The sequence below is a fragment of the Ciconia boyciana genome, chromosome 1 (genome assembly GCF_034638445.1).
Source record: "Ciconia boyciana chromosome 1, ASM3463844v1, whole genome shotgun sequence".
NCBI classification, from domain to species: Eukaryota; Metazoa; Chordata; class Aves; order Ciconiiformes; family Ciconiidae; genus Ciconia; species Ciconia boyciana.
This window is the reverse complement of record NC_132934.1, coordinates 53,510,855-53,536,332: the sequence shown is the minus strand read 5'-3', so window position 1 is coordinate 53,536,332 and position 25,478 is coordinate 53,510,855. Positions and strand designations below refer to the sequence as shown.

Below are 25,478 nucleotides of genomic sequence, written 5' to 3'. Positions count from 1 at the left end.
ATACACTGCAATATACATATCTTAGGATGATCTAGACATTCGCAGCTGTTGCAGAAAGTTATGACATTAACAACGCTCCTGACTCTCCTGCTCCTTGTGTAGCTTTTCAGGCTTTTTTTGTTATTTTGTATTAAAGGTTGCAAGTTTAATAGTTTATTAGGGAGCGTTTTGTGACTTGCTGTAGATGGTGAATAGATGTGTAGTCTACAGGTGCCTTGTAGCACAGTTATTATTATGTGATTGCCTTCAATTTAGGTATTAGATTTGATGACTTGGGCAATCCCTGCTACTTCTATGTCCCATATCAGGGCACTTATCTGGGATGTGGGAGATCAAGCTGAGAACCCTAAGTACCAGGCTATAATGTGAGTGACTATATCTGTATCACAGGACGTGAGAATGCTATTCAGTGTTGGGCCCACATTTCACATCTTATCTGCATCCCATTTCCACGTCAGACCAAGATATAGGAACTCAATCCCTGCCCTGCTCTGTCAGAATAGGGTTGAGCTCCAGGAGGACCCATGAACTGAATGATCAAAAAATCAGGTCTGTGGGATACCTGCCCTGCAGTCTTTGTCTATTTTTTCCCCATTAGTCTTTCTTGCAAAAGAATTCCACCCTGCTCCGAGAATTATTTCTGATGAAAATATCCTGAAAATGATACATTTCCCCAAGAAAATCAGTTTGGATTAATCATTTTTTATATGGCAAAAATAATTTGTCAAAAGATTCACGACCAGTGTCGTGGTTTAACCCCAGCTGGCAACTAAGCACCACACAGCCGCTTGCTCACTCCCCTCACAGTGGGATGGGGAAGAGAATCAGAAGAGTAAAAGTGAGAAAACTCGTGGGTTGAGATAGACAGTTTAATAGGTAAAGCGAAAGCTGCGCACGCAAGCAAAGCAAAACAAGGAATTCATTCACTGCTTCCCATGGGCAGGCAGGTGTTCAGCCATCTCCAGGAAAGCAGGGCTCCATCATGGGTAACGGTTACTTGGGAAGACAAACGCCATCACCCCGAATGTCCCCCCTTCCTTCTTCTTCCCCAGCTTTATATGCTGAGCACGACATCCTATGGTATGGAATAGCCCTTTGGCCAGTTTGGATCAACTATCCTGGCTGTGCCCCCTCCCAACTTCTTGTGCACCTGGCAGAGCATGGGAAGCTGAAAGTCCTGGACTAGTGCAAACATTACTTAGCAACAACTAAAACATCCCTGTGTTATCAACACTGTTTTCAGCACAAATCCAAAACATAGCCCCATACTAGCTACTGTAAAGAAAATTAACTCTATCCAAGCTAAAACCAGCACAACCAGCAATACACTGCATTCATACGTTGGTTTGGTGGCTCCGCTAGCAGATACTGAGGTCTCTGGATCATAGCTCTGCCTGCTCCCCCCTCCCTGTTTTGTGTCATTTCTTCTCTGTAGGGATCATCTGCTGCCACACAGTTACTTTTTAAAATATTGTAGTGAAGAGTCACTGGCTTTGATATGAATGCAATTAGTAACCTTGCTCTCTTTTCTACAGTTCTAGTAGACCTAGCATAGCAATAACTTCTCCCTCTACCCACCGCCAAACAAACTGAAAAAGTTTTTTAGCTTATATCATACAATCAAGTGAATATACATACTAATAATTTTATTTCAGCATTGACCTCAATCAGATCTGAAATACAATCTTTTAGAATAAAAACTCATACCATATTTCTACTGTCTTTACTTCTCCAGTAACAACTTAAATGTGGTCCTTTTGTGAAAAATTTAAGTTTCTGTATTTAACATTTCAATACTTTTAATTCTGTTCTGCTGGGAACCCACTTTTTCAAGAGAATATGATATGTTTTATGAGGTTTTTAAATAAACTTTTCTACTAACTTTAGTACATTTGGAAAGCGGAAATCTTGGCATAGCTTGCTTAATTTTGTTAAAATCAAAATATTTGTGAAAATATTAAGCAATTACTAAAATAAACCATTTTTGTACATAATGAACAGATTTATTTGTTTTATTCAGTGTCAGAGATGATTAAAAAATAGAAAAACATTGATTCCTAGTGAAGGTAATCAGTGTTGCATTCTGTAAAAAAAAAAAGATTTTCCCTCCTGTTCTATTTTAAGTTAAATAAAAAACACTCATTTACTTCCATTTTCTCTGCTTCTGTCTCCCTTTCTGCATCTGCTAGTCCTGATGGCAGTATGTAGCTTGCTGCCAAAAAGTTTCCTTCTATTACTTTACAGATATTTAATTTTTGTTTTTATACCATTTTCATTTTTGTGCCACCTCAAAAGGAAATTTGAAGTGTGCAAGAGATGTAGGATTTTGCTGTATATCAAAATAGGATGGTAATGGGTTTGTATTGCCAATCCACAAACATATAGATGTAGCATATCTTTACTAGCAGCTAATGATATAATAATTTTCTACTGCAACAGGATATCAAACTAGTCTTTTCCTTTTTTTCTGATATGCCTTCAAATATGGCAGATTTGGAAGAACCCGTATGAAAAAATATTTTCACACTCAGTTGCTTTATTGTTTTCAGAAAGCAGGAAGAGTCTTCAGAAGGACCATTTCGTATTTTTTGCGCCAGGGCAGGGTGTATTATTCTTTCTATAATACAATATATCATTGTATGCGGTAGTATCTGTTCTGGATGAGGATATTAAAACAGCTATTAGTAAAAATATTCTTTCCACTCTCGCTCCAGCTGTTCACTCCATGTCCTTTTTCTTTCGGATATCATTCCCTCCCTGCTGGAAGATACTTAAATAATATAGTACAATTAAAACTAGTTTCTTACCAGCAGTGCTGGGATCGACACTAAATTTTTCTCTGAGAGCATTTCCATTATTTTGACATCTATTTCTGTCGTACATTATAATGAAAAAATATCAAAAGTTTCTGTGAATATTGTGTAAGTAAAATTTGCAAAAAATACTTTTTTTCTGATCAATTATATAGATTGTGTTTCAGAGTTTTTCTCATCTAACCTGGAATAACTTAAACAAGGATTTGCCTTTGATAAATTTAACAAAAGTGTTAAATGCCTTGTGAAGCCATTGCAAACAAAAAGCAATACATTTCATAAATTGCTTGTCCAACTGCTAGATATCAGCCTGATAAACACAATGTGGAATGAATTTGTGACTCATATTCTAATGGAATAAGGACATTTGCAGTACGAAGTTGGTGGTTAGGAGTTCTGGCAGTAAGAGTGACAGGAATTCTGTGAATCCTGCCTTTTGTTTTGGCTAAATATTTACCTGTATTCCAGCATAATTTAATTGTAATTCTTTGGTGTAGTTTAAGATTTGAAGTTAAGGAATGTCGAATAGTTTTAAGCCATATTTTTCTCCATAAAACTTGGCAAAAAAAGCATACTTTCACTTAATTATGGTCCCTCCTTTGGATGGGATCAGCTACTTCATTTCTGACCCACTGTGTTGGAATATTCCTTCTTGTCTGAGTATACTGTTTTGGCTCTATGTCAAACAAACAGGCCAAAGCTGCATGGTCTAGAAATTGTGATTTATTCATCTGGTATCAACAGCAAATAGAAATAGCATACCTCTTCAATATATGTAGTTTTGTGCTGTCTTTATCATTCCTTTATATAGTCAACTGCAGCTCTCAAAAATTCCAAAGATCTATCCAAACTCTCTGTCCGTGGTCTCTATAAGAAATGTAGGTTGCATTAGTGGGAACACTTAATAAGAAGAATTTTAAGAAATCTGCAAAGCTAGCTTGTGAATCTTAGAGAACCTAAAACCAAAACAAGAAAACCATTGAGGCAAATTGTACACTGTGACAGTAACTAAATTAAATATGCTGGAGTGCACAAAAGATTCTAAACACTCAGAGCAGAAGTTATGTAAATCCTGCTTTGTCAGTCAGAAGGTAAGCTTAATAATGCGTAAATATATAATACTGTTATAACATATAATTTCATCTAAATTGCAGCAGATAGAAAATAAATTAGTAGAAAGAGTAGAATTTGAGTATTTTTCAGAAGAAAATGCTAAATATAAGTAAAAATACGTAAAAGTAATATACGGCAAATTTGTGTTGGCACGTTAATTATAAAAAAGATAATTTGGAAATTAAAAAATACAAACAAGTGTTTGAGTTTTCTTAGTTACTAAAAACTCTAATGGTGTAGTGCCACAAATAGCTGTTAATGGTTGGAAACTGGATTGTGTTATTCCAAAATTATCCACAGTATTTCCTTTATCTTTCTCAAATCATTTGGACATTATCAGGGCAATATATTGGACTAGATAGCTGGTCCATTCTGGTACAGATGTTTCCATATTGCTTTCAAAATGAACAGCAAAGACTTTTAAGATTCCCTGGATTCTGACTGTGTATTAGTAGTGCACACTATCTGCTGGAGAAATTCTTTATGCTTAATGAATATACTGTTACACTGGATACAATATACATTTTGAGTTTGGAACAAAATACCTTTTTCCATGTAAATATATATTAAATATAAAAATGTAGATTTTCAGAGTGAGAGTTGAGCTCTCTGAAGTCGCTCGAAAGTTTAGATACTTTAAATAAGAATAACTGGATATTGAAACATTTTAAAACATCGTTTCTATCTCTTTGGCTTTAAAATATTTTGGTTAGCTTTTTTACTTCAGTGTTCTGATAAAGAGCTTTATTAACTAATTGATACTTCAGAAGAACTGAACCTCATGCAAATAGAGTTTTGTCCATAAATTGCATTTCATTGCAACTAAAGATAGATACATACTGGAAGGTTTATGTTCAAGACTGCTTAAATTATTTCTTAACTGAGCTTGATCCCTGGGGAGTATGGCTATCATCAGTATTATTTAAATGATTTGAGAGCACTTACTCTCATCACCTTTTGAGGTTTATATTTTGAGATAATTTGAAAATGTAGCTTAATTCGCTAATCATCTATTGCATTTGCAATAGTAGAATACTTTCTCTGCACAGCACAGTTTGGTTATTCTCTTTGGATTATAGGAGAAGCCTTGTGAAATACTAAGGCATGCATACGATAGCATTCAGTGTCCTCTCACTGATGAGTTAAATTTAAAAATAAACATGGACATCCCTAACATGTATCCTTCTTTTATGGAAGATTTTTTTTTACAAGACTATTCCAGTTTTTTACAAGGTATTCAAGTTTTTAGTGAATGACTGAAATAAACAAAAATATTTTGGCACTTGTAACTACACCCTGTGCTTTTCATTGAACTTCTAGAAACATGATGACTACATGCTGAGACAAGGCAAATGTAGAAATCTGTGAAATATCTGTCATAGGCAAGTGCAGTCATTTCACTACAAACCTTTTAAACATGGAAAAGCCAACAAAAAACCCATTTCACAAAAAAAAAAGTATATGGCAACTGTGTAGCATTGTTTTTGAATGCTCAATTAGATATCAACAGCTTGCAGAGGCAGTCTCAAAAGGTTACTCAGGAAATGGTGGAAATCACCCATCATCTCTCATTAGTACTTAATGAGAGATGTTTTTCCAGACAGTTGCCTGGTATTACAAGGGTTATGCAAGCTTGAAGCAGTTCCAAAGTCTATTTGTGCAGGTGGGTGATTAGAGGAAATAAAAAGTTGATAATAGTCATACCCAACTCTCGTGGATGATGCAGAAACAACTAAGCAGACCCCCTGCTGCCACTGGAATGCACTTCACTGGTAATTAATCCCAAACACAATCCTGAAATAGCTGCCACATCCAAGACTGGGCCAGTTATAGCTTCAAATGCTTTCAACAAGACAGTTGCAGATATATATTTACAATCCTACTCAGAGCAATGGTTGTTCAGGTTTAAGTGTGTGGGAAACTAAACAAATTCAAAAGAGGAAATTCAAACAGTTTAGTCCAACCGTTCTCTCTATGTATCCAGTGTAGCTACCTACTGATTCTATTATTCAGTATTCCATCTGCTCTTTTGAAATGTCTCTTGTAATGTTTGTTCCCTGAAATCCTGAAATACATGATTGCCCTTATCCATAGTTCCTAGATTTATGCCATGTTGAATAGTCATGTAGGAGAGAAGATTTGCTTTGGGGATTTAGTCAAGTTAAAACAATTTTAAAGCTGAATACTATACTATGGAAAATTGCCTAGTCACTCAATTTGGGCTACTATATAACAAACATGAACAAAATAGGAGATTTTTCTATTTTTTTTCCTGGATTTCTGTATGAATTGCAGCCTGGCTTAATTTACTGTATGCAGTTGCTGTGAATCTTTGCAATGGGTCCACCGCTTACAGGAGGCATTACGTTTTTATCACACATGCTATCCAAGAAATCTTATACATGGCAGCTCTGTATCAAATCAGGGCAATTCCTCCTATTTTGTGACCTACTCTGCTCAGTTTTGGGTCTTTGTTAGTTTCTTCCTACCTGTTGGCTTGGGCTCCTGCCTTGTAAATTTACTGCTGGTGGAATCCAGCAGCCTAGATTCACCCATGATGAATGAACTGAGCCCAAGTAGTGCTGTTTCCATACAAAATGTTCAGATATATTGTTTTAAGACTTGCACTGAAATCTGTCTGTGGGTGTTTTAGTGTAATGGGGTGATTCTCCTTGCTCTGCCTTAGAAAGGGTTAATTGTGTTTTAACAAGCCCTCTGTAAGCTTCAGGAAGATCACTGTGCCCAAATTCTCTTTACCATAAGGAATAGGATTCAGATGATTCTTCATGTGGGCCTGGGTCTCTCTCTCACTTTTAGAAAAAGCTAAGCAACAGTGTGAAAGATTCCCTGAGGCATAATCTGGGCAAGTTTCTTGGTCTTCTCCTCGGTGCGAGGATATCAGCATATCTCTCATAAAACTTCCATATCTCTGATTATCTCTGGAATCAGAAAATACTGGTTTATCTGTCACTCCAGTGTGGTTATAAGTGGCAAGTCTTCTTTCATTCCAGTTATGAAGCTTTCTAAAGGACAAGATGATCATAACCCCATTACTGAAGAGCACTACAATCTAATCCTTATGGTACCATCCATGATGGGACCTACATTAACCTGTTCATTTCTTAGCCAGTCAGTGAAACTAGCCCTTCTGGTGGCTGTGACTTCTGCGAGGAGATGTATGTAAACTCAGTCACTGGTGACTGATCCTCCAGAAACAGTACTATTTCCATATTATCTCCTTTTGTACTCTTCCAAGATTTTTGTTGTGGTTATGATTGATTTCTGTCCGAGACAGATGATTAGCATTGCCATGTTCTTTTCAGAGCTTTGTGCCTCCATGTAACACATGGATGCCTCCTTGATGTTAAGAGGATGTATAACATGTACAGACAAAGGCATTCCAACATTTTTTTCTAAAGACAGATCCAAAACTATAGAAATTGCCAGACTGAATAAGTGTTTCTGTAGTAGTTTTCTAATAGTCTCACAAATTGAGTCTGCTATAACTGACCAAACTTAGGTCTGTCTTGATACCACACTAAAAAGCATTTTGATCCCAGACAACACCAAGCCATCTGGAGCTTTATTCACATTTTTGCATTATCCTGATGCTGGGGTGTCCAAAACAGATGCAGGGTTTTGGCCTACCTTCAAGTAGTTTGAAACTTTGCATTAAATCTTTCACACTGAGCAGAGCTTGAGGAATAAAAGGAAGTTATTTACTAGTAATAGAGTGCCTTTGAAGTTGTTGCCTATATATGTATGCAGGTGTATCTATATATATTTATGCATATGTATATATGTGCATATTCATTTTCCACCCTTCTTCTTTCTCCTGGAGTTGCAGCATACAGATCTATCCAGGCCCTGAGGTTATAGTATAAAGCTGTACAAGGTCATAATGATTAGGCTTTAAGTATTTTGTTCATGTCTAGCATTATATTTTTGAGAGGTTTTAGAATTTAGTGTGTATATATATATATATATATACACACACTATTAGATGTATAGCATATAATCTAGTTCTAGATTATTACTGGTCCACACCTCTAAAGTTAAATATATATTTATTCCATTCTTATAGCAAACTGTAAATCTGAGCATATATTATTTAAGTGACTCCACAAATAATTGGAATGTGGAAATAAAACAGGCTCAGTATACATTTGCATTTTGGTTCAGAGCACTGGATGTGAATTTGAAATAAATCATAGTTCCCAGTTACTATTCATTGCTTCAGTCACAGGCTGGTTTTGGAGCACATAAAACAGACTCCTTTTTGATATGAAGCTCCATTTCAGGTGGGCACCAAAAATACGGGGTCCTTCTGGAAGCTGTGAGGTACATGTATTGTGGGGGTATTTGGTAGAATAGAGAAGATGCTGTATAGTCCTAAAAATTCAAACCCACATATATTCTAAATGGATCGTCATGAGGATCAACTGCATTGATCTGCTGATCCATTGCCATTACACTAAATTGTAGAAATAACTGATGTAATAGCTAATATAGACATAACTCTAGATTTTGAAAAGGATGCTAGCATGTTTCTGTAATGAAAGTGGAAAACTACAGATTAACTGTGTGTTGCATTGTGAAGATTTATTTCTGAGGTGAAATCTAATTATAACTATATTTCTGGAATATGGGCTGACTTTTGGCTTTTGATATTTCGTTTGCTGAGATGTGGTAGGAAGTGTTCTGGTTGGTATACTTGGTATCTGCCCAATAGTTAATATTGTGCCATTATAAATATATAGTGCTCTTTCTTTGAGTACGGTATGAGAAAAATTATCTATTAGAGAAGTTCCAGTGAGCAGTTTGTCCTCACAGTACATGGATAGTGGGATGAAAATGTTGATGAAACACTTCTTGAACTGCAGTGATATGGTCTATTACTATCCATAAAGGCATTTTTCTCTATACAGCGTACCATATGAAAGAAGACAATCATCCACTAACTGACTATTGATGTCATGCAGCACAGTAAAAGGCAAAGTTCCCAGTGAATAATTTGTTTTGTAGTTTCAGTTAAACAGTTAACATTTTTATGTTTTTGTCTGACATCTTAGTAGACGATAGCAGTAAAAGAACACCATAGTTTGCTCTTACAATATGCTAAAGGAAGACAATATTCACTTTCATTTTGCTCTCTCCAGACTCAAATCTGAATGATCCTTAAAAGTGTAAAGCAATCACCATATCCATGAATAGGAGCTCCTGGCATTACTGTCTTTTGTTGACCTCCTGTTATCCTGTAAACTTCAGAAAAAAGCTTACTGTAGCCTTGGACCACTGAGATGGCATGAGTTAACCGTGCTTTGGCAGTTGAATCTTGCCCTATTTGTCTACAATAGAAGTGTCTGAGCTAGCTATCTAGACTTTCTTTAAAACTAATGCATATCTTAGTATAATCAATGAAGTTTAGGGCTTGTTCCTCTAACCATTCTTCAGTATAATATATCTAAATATAGAATATATTCTAAATTCTAATTAATACTGTTTTAACTCGTTTTCATTGACTTAAAGAGGAGTTTAGCATGCTTACTGAAATGTAGCTGTATTTCAAGAAATCCTACCTTGCAAGTCTGAGGATCAGTTTCTGAATTGCTCAAGACTTTCAGAACAAATTAATGCCATTTCTTTGGAAAGCAATTTAGTTACAAGCATATGAATACAGAAGTTTAACTTTAGGCCCTGAATTTTGGTTCCAAAAATCAGTCTTATTAGATAGACATATACAACACATTACATAATGTAATTTTCATTTTATTCAGAAATTCTTTTTGTACTGAAAGACTGCATTGTGAGTGAATCACTGAATACTTTTAATGTCAGTGATAGAAGACCATCTTTTCTTCCTTTGAAAGGATTGGTTATGATCTTAATTCTTATATAATATCTTTTCTGTGAGACATGAGGTTAGTGTACATTCATAGTTAAACATTTTTATGAACAATATAACTGTAGCCTCATATTAGTTAGGCTTCAATAACATTGAACTGGATAATAGATAAAACAACACTATGCTCAAAAAGCATCTCTTTTTTTGCAATTGTGTTATATACGACAGTGTGGTGAAAAATAGATTTTGTGAGGTTTTTGTCTTTCTGCTTCCTTCCTCCCTTAGTGTTCTCATAAAAAGGTGCTGTAAAAAAAAAAAAATTCCCATATGAAATGACTTAAAAACTCTTAAATTCATAAATTAAAAAAAAACCCCTATTATGTGAATTAGTTCTTATTCAATGCTATTCAATTTCTTTTTATTGTTTTCCTGTAAGAATATATAAAATAACTGTTGGTGAAATATGGAACAACTGGAATAGACCAGTAAAAAGCTAATCTGGATTTCTGGATTTGGTGGAGTTGATTCAATATTAATAGGTTTTAGTGTAATTGAAATAAAGCTACCTGTCTATAATCAAAGGGTGTAGCTCTAATTTAAATAATGCTAGTGTGGCTTGAGAGTAAAAAGATTTTTTAAAATGGTGGTAGGAACAACCTAACCTTCAACTTCCAAGCAATGATGTCATCAGTTGTAATTAGTCTTTTGATGCATAAGGAAAAGACTAATATGCACAGGCAAGTTGTATGAAGCACTAGTGTGACCATTGCTGTAAATACTGTCTGCTTCTATTTAAAAAATTGGGAAAAGTAGCAAGTAGAATTTTAAGAGGTATTAAAATTTGGGAATTAAGATTGAGATGTGGAAACCTGTCTAATCCTGTGAGAAATTTAAGAATTACCATCTTTTTTCATATGTCCATGAGATGGTTAGTGGTAAATGTGATCACAATGGCATTGTAACACTTTCTGTCCTTTAAAACCTTGTATGCTGAGCCAATCAATCAACCAACAAACAAAGCAGATTAGTAAGATTTGCCAGGATGTAAATCAGCATAGCTATTTTTATAGTCCATACTAGATGAGTCCAGTTAATCCAAGACCCAAGTTTATCTAACCTTTTTAAAAAATATTTTGGTTATTCTGGACATAAAAAACATAACATAGTATATTTTTTTTATCCTATCCTATTCTATTTCCTTTGCCCTGAAACAAAGGAAATGGAGGATGGAAAGTCCTCAGTAACCATTTTTAAAAATCAGAATAAGCTCCAATTACATAATCCTTGTGACAGTTTCTCACATATGATGGAGACAGGAAGGAATATTGTTAGAGCATGCTGCAGTTCAGTAATTTTTAGCTGCCAGATGATCCCTGGAGCCTGATGTTGTCTGACTTGTACAGAAACATCTCTTAGCTTATTGCAACTTGATCCAGGAACTAGGAGAGAATGACAGCCATAAATACTTCCCTGTTGGCCCCATCTATAGCACCTATCAGAAACTCAGCACGAGAGGTAATCTTTCCTAGGTAAATTTGGTAGGTTCTCAAGTTTCCAAGTTCTTTTTGCCATGAAATGTTCCACTGAAATTTACAGTATTACTATTATGGTTACCTAAAGGGAAAAAAAAAATGTTTGCTTTAGTTTTGTTACCAGAGAAAAGAAAATGAAAACATAATTATTGTATCATTTAATTACAAAAGAAAATATATTCAAATCTATTCTTAATGAAACTATGAGTACTGTATACATAAACAGAGAAGTCACCCAAATTGGTTGCAGGAACTAATTTGATGGTGATATTCTCTCTCTGATGGAGCAGACCCAGGTGGTAAATCATTATTGGTTGCCTAATGGGAAGATCCTACTGTGAAAATAAACAGCTGTCCACAATAAAGAAATTGTTTACAAGAAACCATTACATGTCAGACACTTCATTCCCTTGAGAAAGGAGTGAAGGCATGAAATACTGAGCAGTTGGATTTTTTCTGGGATGTTTATTTAAAAGAAAAACATTGGGTTTGATTTTTTTTTTTTGCAAAGCTTTATTTTTAGATTTTAATAGCATGATCCTTTTTTGTATTATCATTTTAGTTTGCTTGGAAGGAAAGACTAACTACTCTTTTTTGAGATTGCTGCATGTTATGTATGGTCCTGAATTCGTTATTGTTGTATGCATACACTGTAGCTAGAGAAGTTTTTCTCAGCCCTGTCTAGTGGGGCATATAACAGCCCTGCCTCTCCTCAACATCTTCCAATAAATTTTCATTCCAAGAATTTCACTTCCAGTCAGTTCGATGCTTCTCAGGTGGGACTGTATCTAAGGGCAAGACCTAGTCTTCAGTGACCTATCATTGAACAGGGTCAACAAGAAGCTGTGGTCTTTCCTGTGGAAAGACCAAAATCTTGCTCATACAACTTGACCCCTCTATAAACATCTTCTGAATATTTAAAGTGTGAGTAAACTAAGCTGAGGTGACTATCATCAAGGGCTTGAAGCAGAATGAAATGGTGGGCAGAAAACTGTTCATTACCATCAGCACCAATCTGTATTTCTAACTATCTCTCCTTTGAGTGATGCATCTTTGAGATACTTCCGCATCTGCAAGACTTCCTGATTTCACTTGCAAGGCTTTTACGTGCTTAAGCAGTCACACAGGCTTCACAGCAAAGGAACAGTGACAGAAACTGAGGGACTGCTGAAGTACCAGGGAGTTTGTGTTCTTTATAGGTTTAGCTGTTTGTCAGAGACAATCGTTCTGTTTATTTCTCACTCCAGTAAGTAAATAAGTGCACTAAGTACACTTAACTAGACTCACGGGGAACATTTCTCACTCTGGAAGTTATTTCTTAGCTTCCTTGATGGTGCCTGTATTACCACATGTCTTGGCAGCAGTATAGTCCCTTGTTTGGTATCTCCATACACAGTGCAGGGCTCTCTCAAAGCGAGTCTCTGATTCCTCAGTCAGGGAGGCTCATTGATAGTTATCTATTGATGAGTCTGTCCGTAGACTGAAAGAAGATGATGTTTCATATTCTGGAGCAAAAGAGGATAAGACTTTCAGCTCAATTAAGATGCTCCTAACACTCATATTTAGTCTTCATCCTCACTATGAGATTTCCAAAGACTATAGCAAGGCCTTGGTGGGGTGTCTTCTTGTCAAGAGAAGGGGGCTAGGCTTTCAAATCACAGGATACTCATTCACTTTCTGCACATAAACAGTTTTCCAGTTAGATGCCAGGCCAGACAGGAAAGCATAAGAGAGACTTAAGGCTTTCTGGAATGCCATCCAAGTTCTTCCATGTTAGGGATGTTATTATGAGGATTCACCTTAAGTTCCTGTCTAAGGCTGTATAAAAATTTGTTTGATTCATCTTGTTGACACATATGTATTACTTTCTGAATGAAATTAATTCAGATCCAAGATTGCTTTGCACGCTTGCAATGATTCAGGAAGAGCCCTTCTATGTCTTAAGACTGCATACCTAAAGGACTGGCAGTTTTGATGCAGATGCTTTTCAACAAAGTTGGAATTGTCTGTGTCTGTGACAGGGAGTGTTCACTCTGTCAGACCTCAGGTAACACCGGAGGTTATGTACAGGATGTCTCCATTTTGGATGCCTGCCAGACTCCCACCTGAACTGTCATTTACACTTTCATTAAGTGTAACAGTATTGCTGAAACATTCCAGCCTGGTATTTCCTTTAGAAGAACAGTTTGTTCGTCTGTATTTGGCCAGAATCCTTAAGACCTCATTCAGATATGTAGTGTTTCTACGGAGAGTATTTCTTAGAATCATGCATGCTATGAAACTATCTGTAAGTTGGAAAGGCCGTAAAGTTTACATTTTTGCAACTGTTACTCTTTATCCTTTGTTAGCTACGTTAATGTAACTGGGTATTTCCTTCCCTTTGAAATATCTGTTATACTTCCAAGAATTCTTTCAGGTCAGTAGGACTGAGAGGGAGCAGCTTCAGTCATTGGTTTCACAGAGGCATTTGTGACTTGTGCAGATGGAGGAGATTATGTGTGTTCCTGCAGAGGTTGATTAGGCAAAAATTCTCTAGCTTACAGCACTGGAGCTGCTTTTGTTTATTTGGAGTTTGGGTTTTTTTGGAGTGGATTTGCCCAGAGTGAAAGTACGTATTGGAGATCCACCTCAGTTGCAAATAAATAGGCTTCTATGAACTCTGCAGGCTGTCAGTTGAGGCCCACAGACATGAGATTTGAATGTAATCATTGTCTTAATGCAGAGCTGCAGGTGTTATAGCACATTTAGGAACATGGAGCACGTGTCTTTGTGACCCACAAAGAAAGGTACTCTGTAAATTCACGGACACCATAAAGACCACCATGACCATGCACAGGCAATGGCATTTTCCCCAGAATCTGAACTAAAGCATTTATTTAATAATACAGTTCTAAAGGCATGAAGTAATGTGGAGCTTTTGGCCTCCTGCTAAGTCATTCTGGTGCTTGGTTACCATCACAGCTGGGAAGCTATGCCTTATTTCATAGTCCTCTCTATCCTCTGACCTGATTTTCACTACCTTTACTTTACATTGTTCAAACAGAATTAAGAACATTTAGAAAAGGTAAGAATGATACTTTAAGTCCCTTTAATGGTCCTTCACAGTGCCATAAAATGGTAACAGCATCACAAAATATGTCCAAACAGCAGTTTCCCATGTACCTGCAGGTATGTAGACATTTTTAAGCCAGCTGTAGGTTATCTAGCTGAGATACTGCTAGAAACGTAGGTACTGTAGTGCACAGCTCTATGGAGGATGGAAATATCATCAGAGGAGCTGAGTACATTTTTCTGCAATTAATCCTCACCGATCCGTTACGGTGTCCAGGAAAAAGTGTCCAGGAAAGTGGACAGGAAAGTGTCCAGGAAAGTTGTCACTGATGGCTATTAGCGTGCTCTAAGTTGAGTATGTGTTTATATAACTTGTACTGGGTTGTATGCGTTAGGATTTTCTGAGATGAGATAGGAGTTGCATTAGAAAGCTTCCTTTTAAGTCACCCCTGTTATAGTGATAGTACCTGGATTCACAATTGGTAATTCAGGGTAACAAAAGTAAAATATTTGTGTTTGGTTTGTGCCTTATTTCATTTAGGTATTAAGAGAGTGCTATATCCTGCCTTAATGTAGAATGAATGCATGAGCTGATAAAATAAGTGTAGGTATGGAATATATTCCTTACCAAATACATTTAAATTACAATAGGTTTTGTAAGTTGAAATAGTGTTCTGAGTAGCATTCTGTTTTCACAATAATTTTTTATTTTAAAATGTATGAAGTATTTGTAAGTTCACATAAATGTTATTTTTATTCACAGATAATGCACCTCAGGTAGCAATTACCGCACCAGGATCTGGTAACCATAGAAACAGCTCTACAGGCCCAACACCTGACTGCTCTCCTCCATCACCAGACACTGCACTTAAAAACATAGTGAAAGTTATACGTCCTCAGGTAGGTGATCACCATAAGCATCCCCTTATTAGTTGTATTTTTTATTTTAAAAGCAGGCTATGATGCATGTATTTTAAGAGGAATTTATCACTATAGACATATGAATAGATCAAAGACAGATAAACAGAACACAAAATATTTTTTGTACTTAGGAAGCAATCTTGATAGCAGGAGAAGATAGAATATTTTATGAATGAGCCCAACAATTACAGAGAGATATCAGTACCTTTTTCTTATAGCATTAATGATGAATGAAGTCTTTATGTAATATTTTGTATTTTTATGTACTATTAGTTTTCTTCCAAGTTTATGTTCTGTTTTTATCAGTATCAATTCCCTGTTACTTTTTTAGGTTTTCTTTTTGTATCTCCATTTACTTGGTCCCATAATGTTTCATATCTTCTTTAGTTTACCTTCTCATATAGTATTGCTTCTCGACTTTCATCCTTCCTAACTATATGTATTTCTAATAGTGTTTTGGTAAACAAGATGCTTAATGCATGGAAGACTTGAGTGGCCCTTGTAATTTTTAAGGAGTACAGCCTTTTAAAATAAAAGCTTTAAAATAAAAAAATCTTACAACTTGATTCAGTAGTATAGACGTAATCAGCGCAGAGGACTTTATTTTAGAATCACAGGATCATAGGATAACATAGGTCAGAAGAAACCTCATGGAATTATCTAGTTCCCTGCTTAAACAGGCGTGACATTAGGTGTGTCAAAGCTAGCTGTGACAACTACACACTGAATTGACTAATTGTGAAACTTTTTTGGTGTGAACCAAAAGAACTTCTGTTCCTCTCCTACCAATTATTGGGTTCAAATGCAGCCATCTGTTCTTCATTGCTGAGCTGATCTCTGCAACTGAGACACTTTGATGCTAGTGGGTGCAGGCTTTGTATCATCAGTATGTTGCTGGCATTTGTGTTACCTGAGAAGTAAGCTGATGGATACATGATATTTTGGTGAGAACTATATAGGGCAAATTGTTTTAGTGCCGCACAAGTGAGCGTGTTACAGTGATGGAGGTGGATCTTCCTTTCAATACTCATTGTACCACACAGTTCAGAATGTCTTGCAGTATTAAAGGTAATTACCAGGTGCACCTGCCATTTCTCTCTAGGAGCCATTGGTTTCCTGTGGCTGATACTGTCAATGCACAATATTTCTAACAACTGGCTGGTGCAGCCCATCCCTCTGTGACACTACAGTAGTTTGAGTTCCACATCCTGGTTTAAATCTAGATTGAAGGGGGTCTAAAATAACAGCTTCTTCTCCTTTTCTCTTTTTATAGTTGTTTCTCATTTTGCTTGTTCCTGTAGTCTCTCTGTCTCTCCCACCCGACATCAGTATAGTACTGAAATGCCTTCTTCCCTCTAAGCTGTTTTTTATAGTAGGCGGCAAGCAAACAGAAAGGTATTGGAATATTGTTGGAACAAGCTGTTGTGTCATAGCTTATTGAAAATAGCATTTAAAAAGCTGTTTCCATCATGATATTGCCAACAGATGGACCCAGAACACTGAATGGTGATGTTCTCCTGCTAGTTAACTCTGAATGGATTCAGCAGATTCTAGGGAGCTATTTTCAAATTTAAATCATACCATTTACTGACTCCCAGTATTCTCATCATTCTGCAGAACAAAAGCTAGCTGTGCTATATATATGGTCAGAACTTTACCACATTTGCTAAAATGTCTCTCATGTGGCCCTACATGTGACACCCTTCCTATGCAGAAAACAACAGCAGAAAGGCACATAGGCTAGTGCTTAAAGTATGTTGTAAATCTGTGCGCTAGTACACGAGAAGTTGGATGCACTATAGCATTCAGATCCCGTTATGCTTCTCCTTTCTCCATGTGTTTTATGCACATTGCTTCAGTATTCTTCCTTTTCTTTGTTTTTGTTGCTTTACCTAATCACCTTCCCCCAAGATCTCAACCCAAGAATTTAGACAAAGAAGTTGTAGATGTTTGCAATGTGATGTTTGCAAACCATTAGTGTTAATTCTGCCTGCATATTTAATTCCTTTATTCCATGCCTGCTGCATTCAATTACATGGCAAGCTCTTTGAAGGTTAACACAATGGGATTCTATTCTTGACTGACCTCTCACCGCTCATGTAAAACTAATGAATAGTGTTACACAATGCATGCAAAATAATTAATTTTCTGTTGTCTGCCAGGGTGTCTTTGCACTTTCCTAGCAAAATAAACAGATTTTAAGCAGATCTAAAACAGGGATCATATAAATTTCCGAAACAGCTGTCACTCCTTTCCCCTTTTTATATGGCTTGTGCATCCAGCATTGAAGGTGCCAGTGAAAGGCAGAATGGGGAACTCTTCAGCAGCTAGTTTTTCCCTAGGCAGGCTTTGGTAGCTTGGATGAAACTGCCAGGAAAGTCTGACCTTTTCACTCATATTGTTGTTTTCATTTATAGCCTTACTTATCTTTTGTGGAGGATTGTGCATATAACAGTTCACCGGCAGTGAGGAGAAACACTGTGTTAACTACTTTCTGTGATCTGTGTAAGCAGCAGCAGAGGAGACCAAAGATTCCTTCCTCCCACCAGTCTGGTGAGGGCAGGCAGTGGCAGAGAGTGGAAAAAGAGAAACCTGGGGAGCTGGGTTTGGAGGCCAAGGTGGGAGTCATTCTGCCTCCTGTTTTCTTTGGCCAGGTACCTAAGACTGTGTGCCAGCTCACATGATGGCAGTGCATATGCATGCTTCAACTCATGACAGATTCTGAAGATGTTTGTATGAATATGAGGTTTAGCACAGCACAGCGGCCTCTCCCCTCTCCTGTCCAGACACTCACGTACCAAACCCAGCTTGGAGGGGGAATCTGTCAGCTAGACCTGCTACATGGGGTCCCTGAAGAGGGAGGAGGCTGTGATGCTGCACTGCCAGCCCATGGGGTGAAGGTACCGCAGCTGGGAAGTGTGAGACAGGAACAATCTCATACACAAAGTGTGAATCCTGAGAAGTCTGGGTCATGGTCAGTTAAGGGATTCCTCAGAGTGCACTCAAAATTTGTCCTTTTCCTTCTAGTTGTCTCTTAACCTGGCCCTAATTCTCCCCTTCTAATATTAAAAACATGCCCTCACAAAACCTGGCTGGGAATCTCTTTTATTCCCACCTTTCACTCACATTTCTGGAAATTTATCCTTTCTTCAGTTAATTATGATTAATTTTGAGATGAGGAACCTGCAGTTTGTTGTGATACTACCACTCGTCCCTTATGAGATCCTATTGCTCTCTAAAATCTATCTAAAAACTCTCTTTGGATATGTCTCCACTATTCAATTCATTGTGCTCTTACTAAAGCTGAAGCCTGTTTTAACTGAAATGGTGTATCTCCCTGGCACAGTGCAGCGCTCTGGAGAGATACTAACTCAGATCTCAGAAGCAGTATTAAGTTCAGTGCCACAGTGCCACCCACCTCTACTGCTTCCAGTCCTGAAGATAGCTCACTTAACAGTAATTCAGGGATCTGTATGCTATGTTATCTGTGCACCTTAGCTATGGCCTATACTTGTGATCTAGCATTTTCCAAAAACACGTCTTGTTTTCAAATTTTCACAGGGTCAGTCTCTGAAAAAGAGGATTTGTTGAAAAGTTACATATATGCAGATAAGAAACAAACAGAATGTAGTTCAGAGTTTGAATCACTTGATAATTTTTTTCCAGATTGTCCAGACAAATATTAGTAAGTTTTTAACTCGTGAATTGCTGATTAATGAAGACTTTGAGAAAGCAATACAGTTTCAAGTTAAAGACATATGCCTCTGTGAAGTGTACTAACAGCACATGGGAGAAAAAATGAGATGTGGTAGAAGACCAAGTAGGTTAATGTGTTAACTAAAGTCCTCTGAGATTTTAGGCTCTCTTCCAGGTTTTAACTTAGTTATGTTAGTACATATAGTAAAATATAACTTACGCAATCAGAACTGGAATTTTAGAAAGTGATAGCAAAATTGAGCTTGTTCTACAACAATTCCTATAGCTCTCAGTCTGGATGAAGCCTGAACAAAATTGGGCTGCATGTGACGCTTCATGTATTTTTTATATTAGCCACTCGATTTAATAAGACTCTCCTTACTTTAACATATTTATTTGTTCAGCTCCATTTGAACAAATTATCTTTATACATAGAGAGAGAAAGAGCACCTTTTTTCCTAAGAGACTTTCTTTTGTCAGTGCTATTCACTTGTGGGTCATTGGCCAATTCTTATAAAATTGAACTCTGACTTCTCACCTTTTAAATTCTTTATTGAATGTAATCCAGCATTTGCATATTCTCTTGTGTTTCTAACATATGTTTCAAATGGCTAACTGTAGATACAGCTTTTGATTTCTAAATGTGGATTATTTAAAAGTGACTTGGATTTTATCTATCATAAATTAGTATTTTCCCCATTTTATGTGAATAAGTAAACTCCCTAAGAGTGTTATTTCAGTTATAAAGAGGACTTCTGGTAGAAAGACAAAGGAACAGAGAATTTCAGTGTTTCTGACATAATGGAATTTCGTCATCTTCTTCTTGCTGGTTTTATTGCTAAGATCTGCCATAATCTATTCATTATAATTTTTTTTTCTTGTGAGTTTGGATGTGCTGTCTTTACATGAGTCATCATTTTTTCTATTTATCTTTTTTAACCTCTTTAAATAAAGTTACAATTCCATCTATGGTTCATCGTTACACTGGCTAAGACATCTAGCAATATAATAGAAGAAAATAACTTACTTAAATGTTAGAGGACAAAAGAAATAGTCTCATTTTTCTGCAAGTGGTAATAGAATCCTGCAGGACATCAGTAGCCTCTGATAGACCTATCCCACTTGTTTGGGCTACCAGTTTTGCCTTGCCTAACGTACAACTATTTCGTGCATGCACAGTGAGCCTGGCATACCTATGTAGATGTAGTTCATCTAGGCATAGGGAAAGACAGGGACCATGATGTTCCACCCCCTATAGCAGCCTGGACATGAATGGACAGACCAACCATAGCAGATATGTGCTCCAGAGCCTCTCTAGTTGACCTAAAAAGTGATGGCAATTTACGTTCAAGGAAATTATATTTCATCCTTTTTGCAGTTAGGTGAAGGAATTACTTTGAACAAAAACAAACAAACAATACTCTTAGAGGCAGCTCTGGAAAATCACAGTTCCAGAAAATAAATTTTCAGAACTAATTGTTCCATAAACAAGATTTTCAAGTGGATTAGTGTCACTATTTCCCCATGGTGAAATAACCCTGGTTTCTCCCCTATGCCAACACCCTACTGCAGTACCCTTAGTTCTTCCCAAATGAAATGCATCTCGTCACACTTAGCTTGAGTTGGCATATGCCTGTCTCTGCAAGCTTAGGGAACACCAGTGAAATCCCCACTGCAGGCTTTTGCACCAGTGCACAAATGCATAACAACTCTGTGATGCATCTATTGAACTTGTTTTGCAACACAAAAAAATCTGCTTTGTTACATTTTGTCATAAAAAGGATGGTTGGAGAACACAGTTATGCAGTAAGTTCTCACCACTCACTTTCGGAATGAGATCACAGGACAGCTGGGATGTAAGGACCTTCTTTCTCCTATGAACTGCTTTCTGTGTTCAGACCCAAGTTACAACGTGCTCAGCCAGGCAGGGAATAACCAGGAAAACCACCATGGAGAAATACTGTGCAGGCACACTATGTTGCCTGTTTGGGTGCACACTTCTTTTTCTGGTATGTTTTGGTGCTGGACTTTGTGTAACCATGTGCAGTGTCCATGCTTATCACAAGAGGCAAATAAGACTTAGAAAGATTTTACCGAGAGTTATGATTTTGTGGAGGATCAAACCTGTTATCTCCAAGGTAAAATCTACCCCTGTGTACATGATTTTATGAAGTTCTGAAAGGTGCTGAGCATTCTCAAAAGCTACTAAAATAAAGGTGTATTCTACAATCCACAGATGGGCAGATTTAGTCCTCATCATTAGTGTGCCTGGTCAGGAGATTTCTCCTGTGTTATGTAGTGTTTCCAAGGTTGCATATATCCATTAGGGCTGCAAGCACTTTAAGGTAGTTGACAGCAGTCAGTCACCTTGATTCTAGGTATGGAGATACATTTCAGAAAATTCTCTCTCTCTATATTTGTTTGTAAACCTTTGAAGTGTCTGTGCAAATCTACTGCACACAGTTTGATATCTTCTCATTCTAATGCTGTTGAAATGACTAAACAAAGAAACAAACATAAATAAAGCTCCTAAATAGCCCTTAAAAAAAAGAAAACAAAGAAGTAAAAGATATACTGTCAATGCCATTAAGGTGTGGTTAGCAATTCATCTAGTTGTGACTGAAAATAGGACAGACATTATGAAATTCTGTTATACTGAAATACTGAGTACCAATTACAAAAAAAGGTTACGGTTGGAATTGTCTCACAGGACTGATTTTTTCCCCCCCTGTTTTACTGCAGAATTAATGGGTAGAAGACATGTAACAGCTCCAGAGGAGGGTATTTAAAAAAAAATTCCTTAGAGCATAATGGATACTCTGTCACTACTTAATAACAACATTAACCAAAATATTTTTAAAGAGATGCATTGTAAAAGATCTCCTTTGACAAGTAACTATAAAACATAATTCTATTTAGATTATTTTAATTAGAGTTCAGATAATATGAAAACATAAACACATCTACCCAATACACAGTACTAATGAAAACAGCAAACAGTGTGTGTGAGTGCATTTAATTGCAGTTCAACAGGATACTAAAGCACAAGTATAAATTAAAGCAGAAGAACACTCTATTGTCAGGAGTGTTATGTTTTTAGAATATCACTTCTACATGCATATGTTTTCTTGGTTGAAGTTGGTTGCTTACCTGGAGAGATTCTCTAGGTCGTGTTTCCTGATTCAGTATAAACATAAATAATACAGATGAATTGAACATTTTTCATATCTGAACTTGTAACAGACCAAATTGGTGAAATACTGAGCATAAAGATAGTTCAGATACTGAAAGGTAGGTATGTACACTGGTGAAATACTACACTAGCAGAACAAGCTTCTGAGCTCTGGAAAGTTGTCATCTATACTGTTGAATTGTTAACACAGTCCTGGGTATAGTTTTGGTCCTGTAAAATTTTCTCTCTCCAAAAGTATCCACTGTCAGGCCTGACTGGGAATTTGAATGGGCCAAGGACCATTCCTGGTAGGTTATTCTGCTTTGAAGACCCTGCTCTGAAGGCTAACCAAGTTTAATAGTAGGGGTGTGAACCAATCCATGCCAATTGCCCTGCACTAGTACGTATAATGCTTGGAAACAGCAACACCCTCAGAATCTGGAAGATTAAAGCCTTACCTATTGTGCTTTGATGGGTATTTCACCGGATCCATAGCATTTTCCTTTGTTTCTGTGTAGTACTGGGCGGTTTTGAGCACCTTAATGAGTAATCCTTTATCATCATCTGAAAATACACCACATTTTCACACATGCATGCTATCTGAAGCATGCAACTTAAAAAACCAGACATTACCTTGACCCTTCAAAATTTGTAATACACGAATCTAATGATATAAACAATTTTAATATTCTGTAGGTCAAAATGGGATGTTGTTAACAGCTGGAAGCTGAGCTTTTTTGGAAGAAAATGGCCTTACATCCATTTTCCAACTGTTTCAGTGAAAATAACACTTTTTTTAAATCTTTGAAAGTTAGAAACTTTTTATAGCTGAGGAATAAGACTTCCTCTTATTTATCAAATTTATCTCTTGCAATTTGGAGCTCATTTCAAGCATTGTTTTCCCAGGGTAAGAATAATGGTGTGTCTTCAAAATCTGGTCACGTCTGTCAAAGAGGGAAACCACTACAAAGTTGTTAAGTTTTTAGCATTCAGGACTGCTATACCTCACAACCCACAGCTGCAATATGGTTGCAATTAAAATGAAAGTAGAAGCCAAGGAAAATGGAAACTGGGAGAAGATCCATTCTTTCCCTTATTTATTTCCAGTCTGATTTGTCATCTCATATAAGACCAGAGGTGGAAGATGAAAGGGGACAGCAACGCCCTGACTTTTAGTTACATACTCCAGTGGAGGACTCGTAAAGGAGTAGATAACACAACATGCACAGAGGAGAACAGAACCACAGGAACAGAAAGCACTATGGATATTTGGTACCTAGAGTCACATTGCATGACTTCCTAACCACAGGCTACAGGAAAGAGCTATGTGTCTGTGCCATCCTTCAGCGTGTCCTTAACGGTGAAATGGTCAAAGTATGCTGATGGGCCATGAGATTACCGAAAAGAAGTATGCACTTGCTGTTCACGCAGGATGCCAGAGATGTCCTTCTCTAAATTAAAAATCAGTCAAACAGAAATTTCTAGGACTTTGGCACTATGATGCCATTAAAAATGAATTTAGTTTTAAAATGCATTATGCTTTTAGTAATGAAAAGGATCTACAGTTAAAAAACAGTGAAACCTTTTTTTTTTTTTTCTTTTTTTAATTCCCATGATCTTGTAAGCTCCCTGTTGTGGCTGCTTGGGATATATTTGTTGCCAGCCACTGTGTAATTTCTGCCTTCTGCTCTTAAACTAAATTAAGATGTTGAGAAGTAAAAACAAGAGTGTCAAGATGGGTGCTGAGACTGCCTATATTTTATTTTTAATTGTAGTCATAATTTAAGATAAGGTTCTATGAAATGAAAAAAGAGAAAATTATATTACCTTATTAAAAAGACAATGTGTCTCCAGTTTGTTTAACATGGTATTTTGAGGCTTGACAGAATAATTGATTCAGGAGTCTAGTAATAGTTCAGTGTAGTTTTTCACTTCTAGGTGACATAGGATAATCAAACCCAGATCCATTGTAATCTCCAGTTTTTGCAATTTCAAGGCTACTTGATCATCTTAGTTCAGATTCTATAAATCAAATAACTCTTGGCAGCACCATTGACTGATGAGAATGTATCAGGCCTGCTGATTTCTGCAAATCAAAACTGAGGTACTGGGGACAGGAGTAAGTGAAGAAGCCTGTCCTCTCACAGGCTGTATTTTACCAAGAAAATTATGAATGTTATGGGATTTTATGTAAGTGTACCTGAGCAAAAGAGACAAAGATAGAAACAGAGTTGGTATGTTGGGATGTTGAGGCAGAAGACAGAGACTAAGAAACTGTAAAAGTGATGTGAAAGTTATATTTGAAAGGGAGGACAGAGGTTAAAATTGGATGCACTGGTGGACAATAAGAGGGATGTAGTGACTGATAAAGTCAGTGGGAGATAGGACCGTTAGGGAGTTTGTTTGAGAGACCTTGATGACAAAACCACAGAGAAAGCAGAGAAGCAAGTTTTGGAAGACCAAGTAGAACTGGAATCAGCTAGGATACAGTGAAGGGTGTTTTAGAGTGAAATAAGTAGTTTTGGAGGGAATATAACAATAGATAGCAGAAAACTGAGAAAAAGAAAGGGGTGAAAAGGAAAATGAGTGTGTAGAAAGAGAATGGGATCTTAAGAAAGAAGGAAGCTGGAGAAAGGAAAATTTCTGAAGTAGGAGTGAGTTGATCAGAGAATGAGAAGAATGGAATCATCTGGGCAGGTACCAAAATGAGGGATTTATGCAGCCACATGGCTACACTCATACTGTGTTGTGTATGTGGGATGAGCGTGGGGGAAGGGGCTACAGCGTCTTACTTTCTTTGGTAAGTCTGTATTTTATGTGCTAGCTAGCATTTGAGAATGTGGGTTCAATTCTCAATTCTATCATACATTTTTTGCATGGTATAATGCAACTGAAACCAGTTTTTACATTATGTAGGGCAGCTGGAATTTGGCAGGATTTGCCAAATGCAGAATTTCCTCAGGCTCATTGGTTCTCAGTGATTTAATGAGCCATGTATCTGTCTGTTGGGAGAGGCCTATACCCTAGTTCAGCATCTGTAAAATGGGGCTAATAGCTCTGCCATAGTGCAGAGGAGTGTTGTGAGAATTCTTTAAAGACTATGATGGTGCTATGTACACAAATCCCAAAGATAAAAGAAGGCAGAGTCACAAGCTTGTATTGCAGAGTACTTCGAGGCTTCAGAAGTATTTTGATGTTAAATTGAGAAAGGAATTTTGCCCTACTCCCTCTGCTAAATGTTGTGAGAAATACTTGAATGATCCCTTGCATGCTCGTAGTGTTACATGCAAGTCATGGTAGCATTACAGAATTTGCATGCAACTTCCATTCATGGG

At 37.0% G+C, this 25,478-nt stretch overlaps 1 protein-coding gene across 4 annotated transcripts in view; it reads left to right on the top strand.

The window, feature by feature from the left end:
* The window catches only part of ANKS1B (ankyrin repeat and sterile alpha motif domain containing 1B), a 448,570-nt gene that overhangs the window by 149,067 nt on the left and 274,025 nt on the right, over nt 1-25,478 (top strand). For all 4 annotated transcript variants that reach the window (XM_072866003.1, XM_072865996.1, XM_072866022.1 and 1 more), the window contains one exon: nt 15,118-15,254. In XM_072866003.1, coding sequence (XP_072722104.1) covers nt 15,118-15,254 — 137 coding nt within the window. The remainder of the gene's footprint in view (nt 1-15,117; nt 15,255-25,478) is intronic.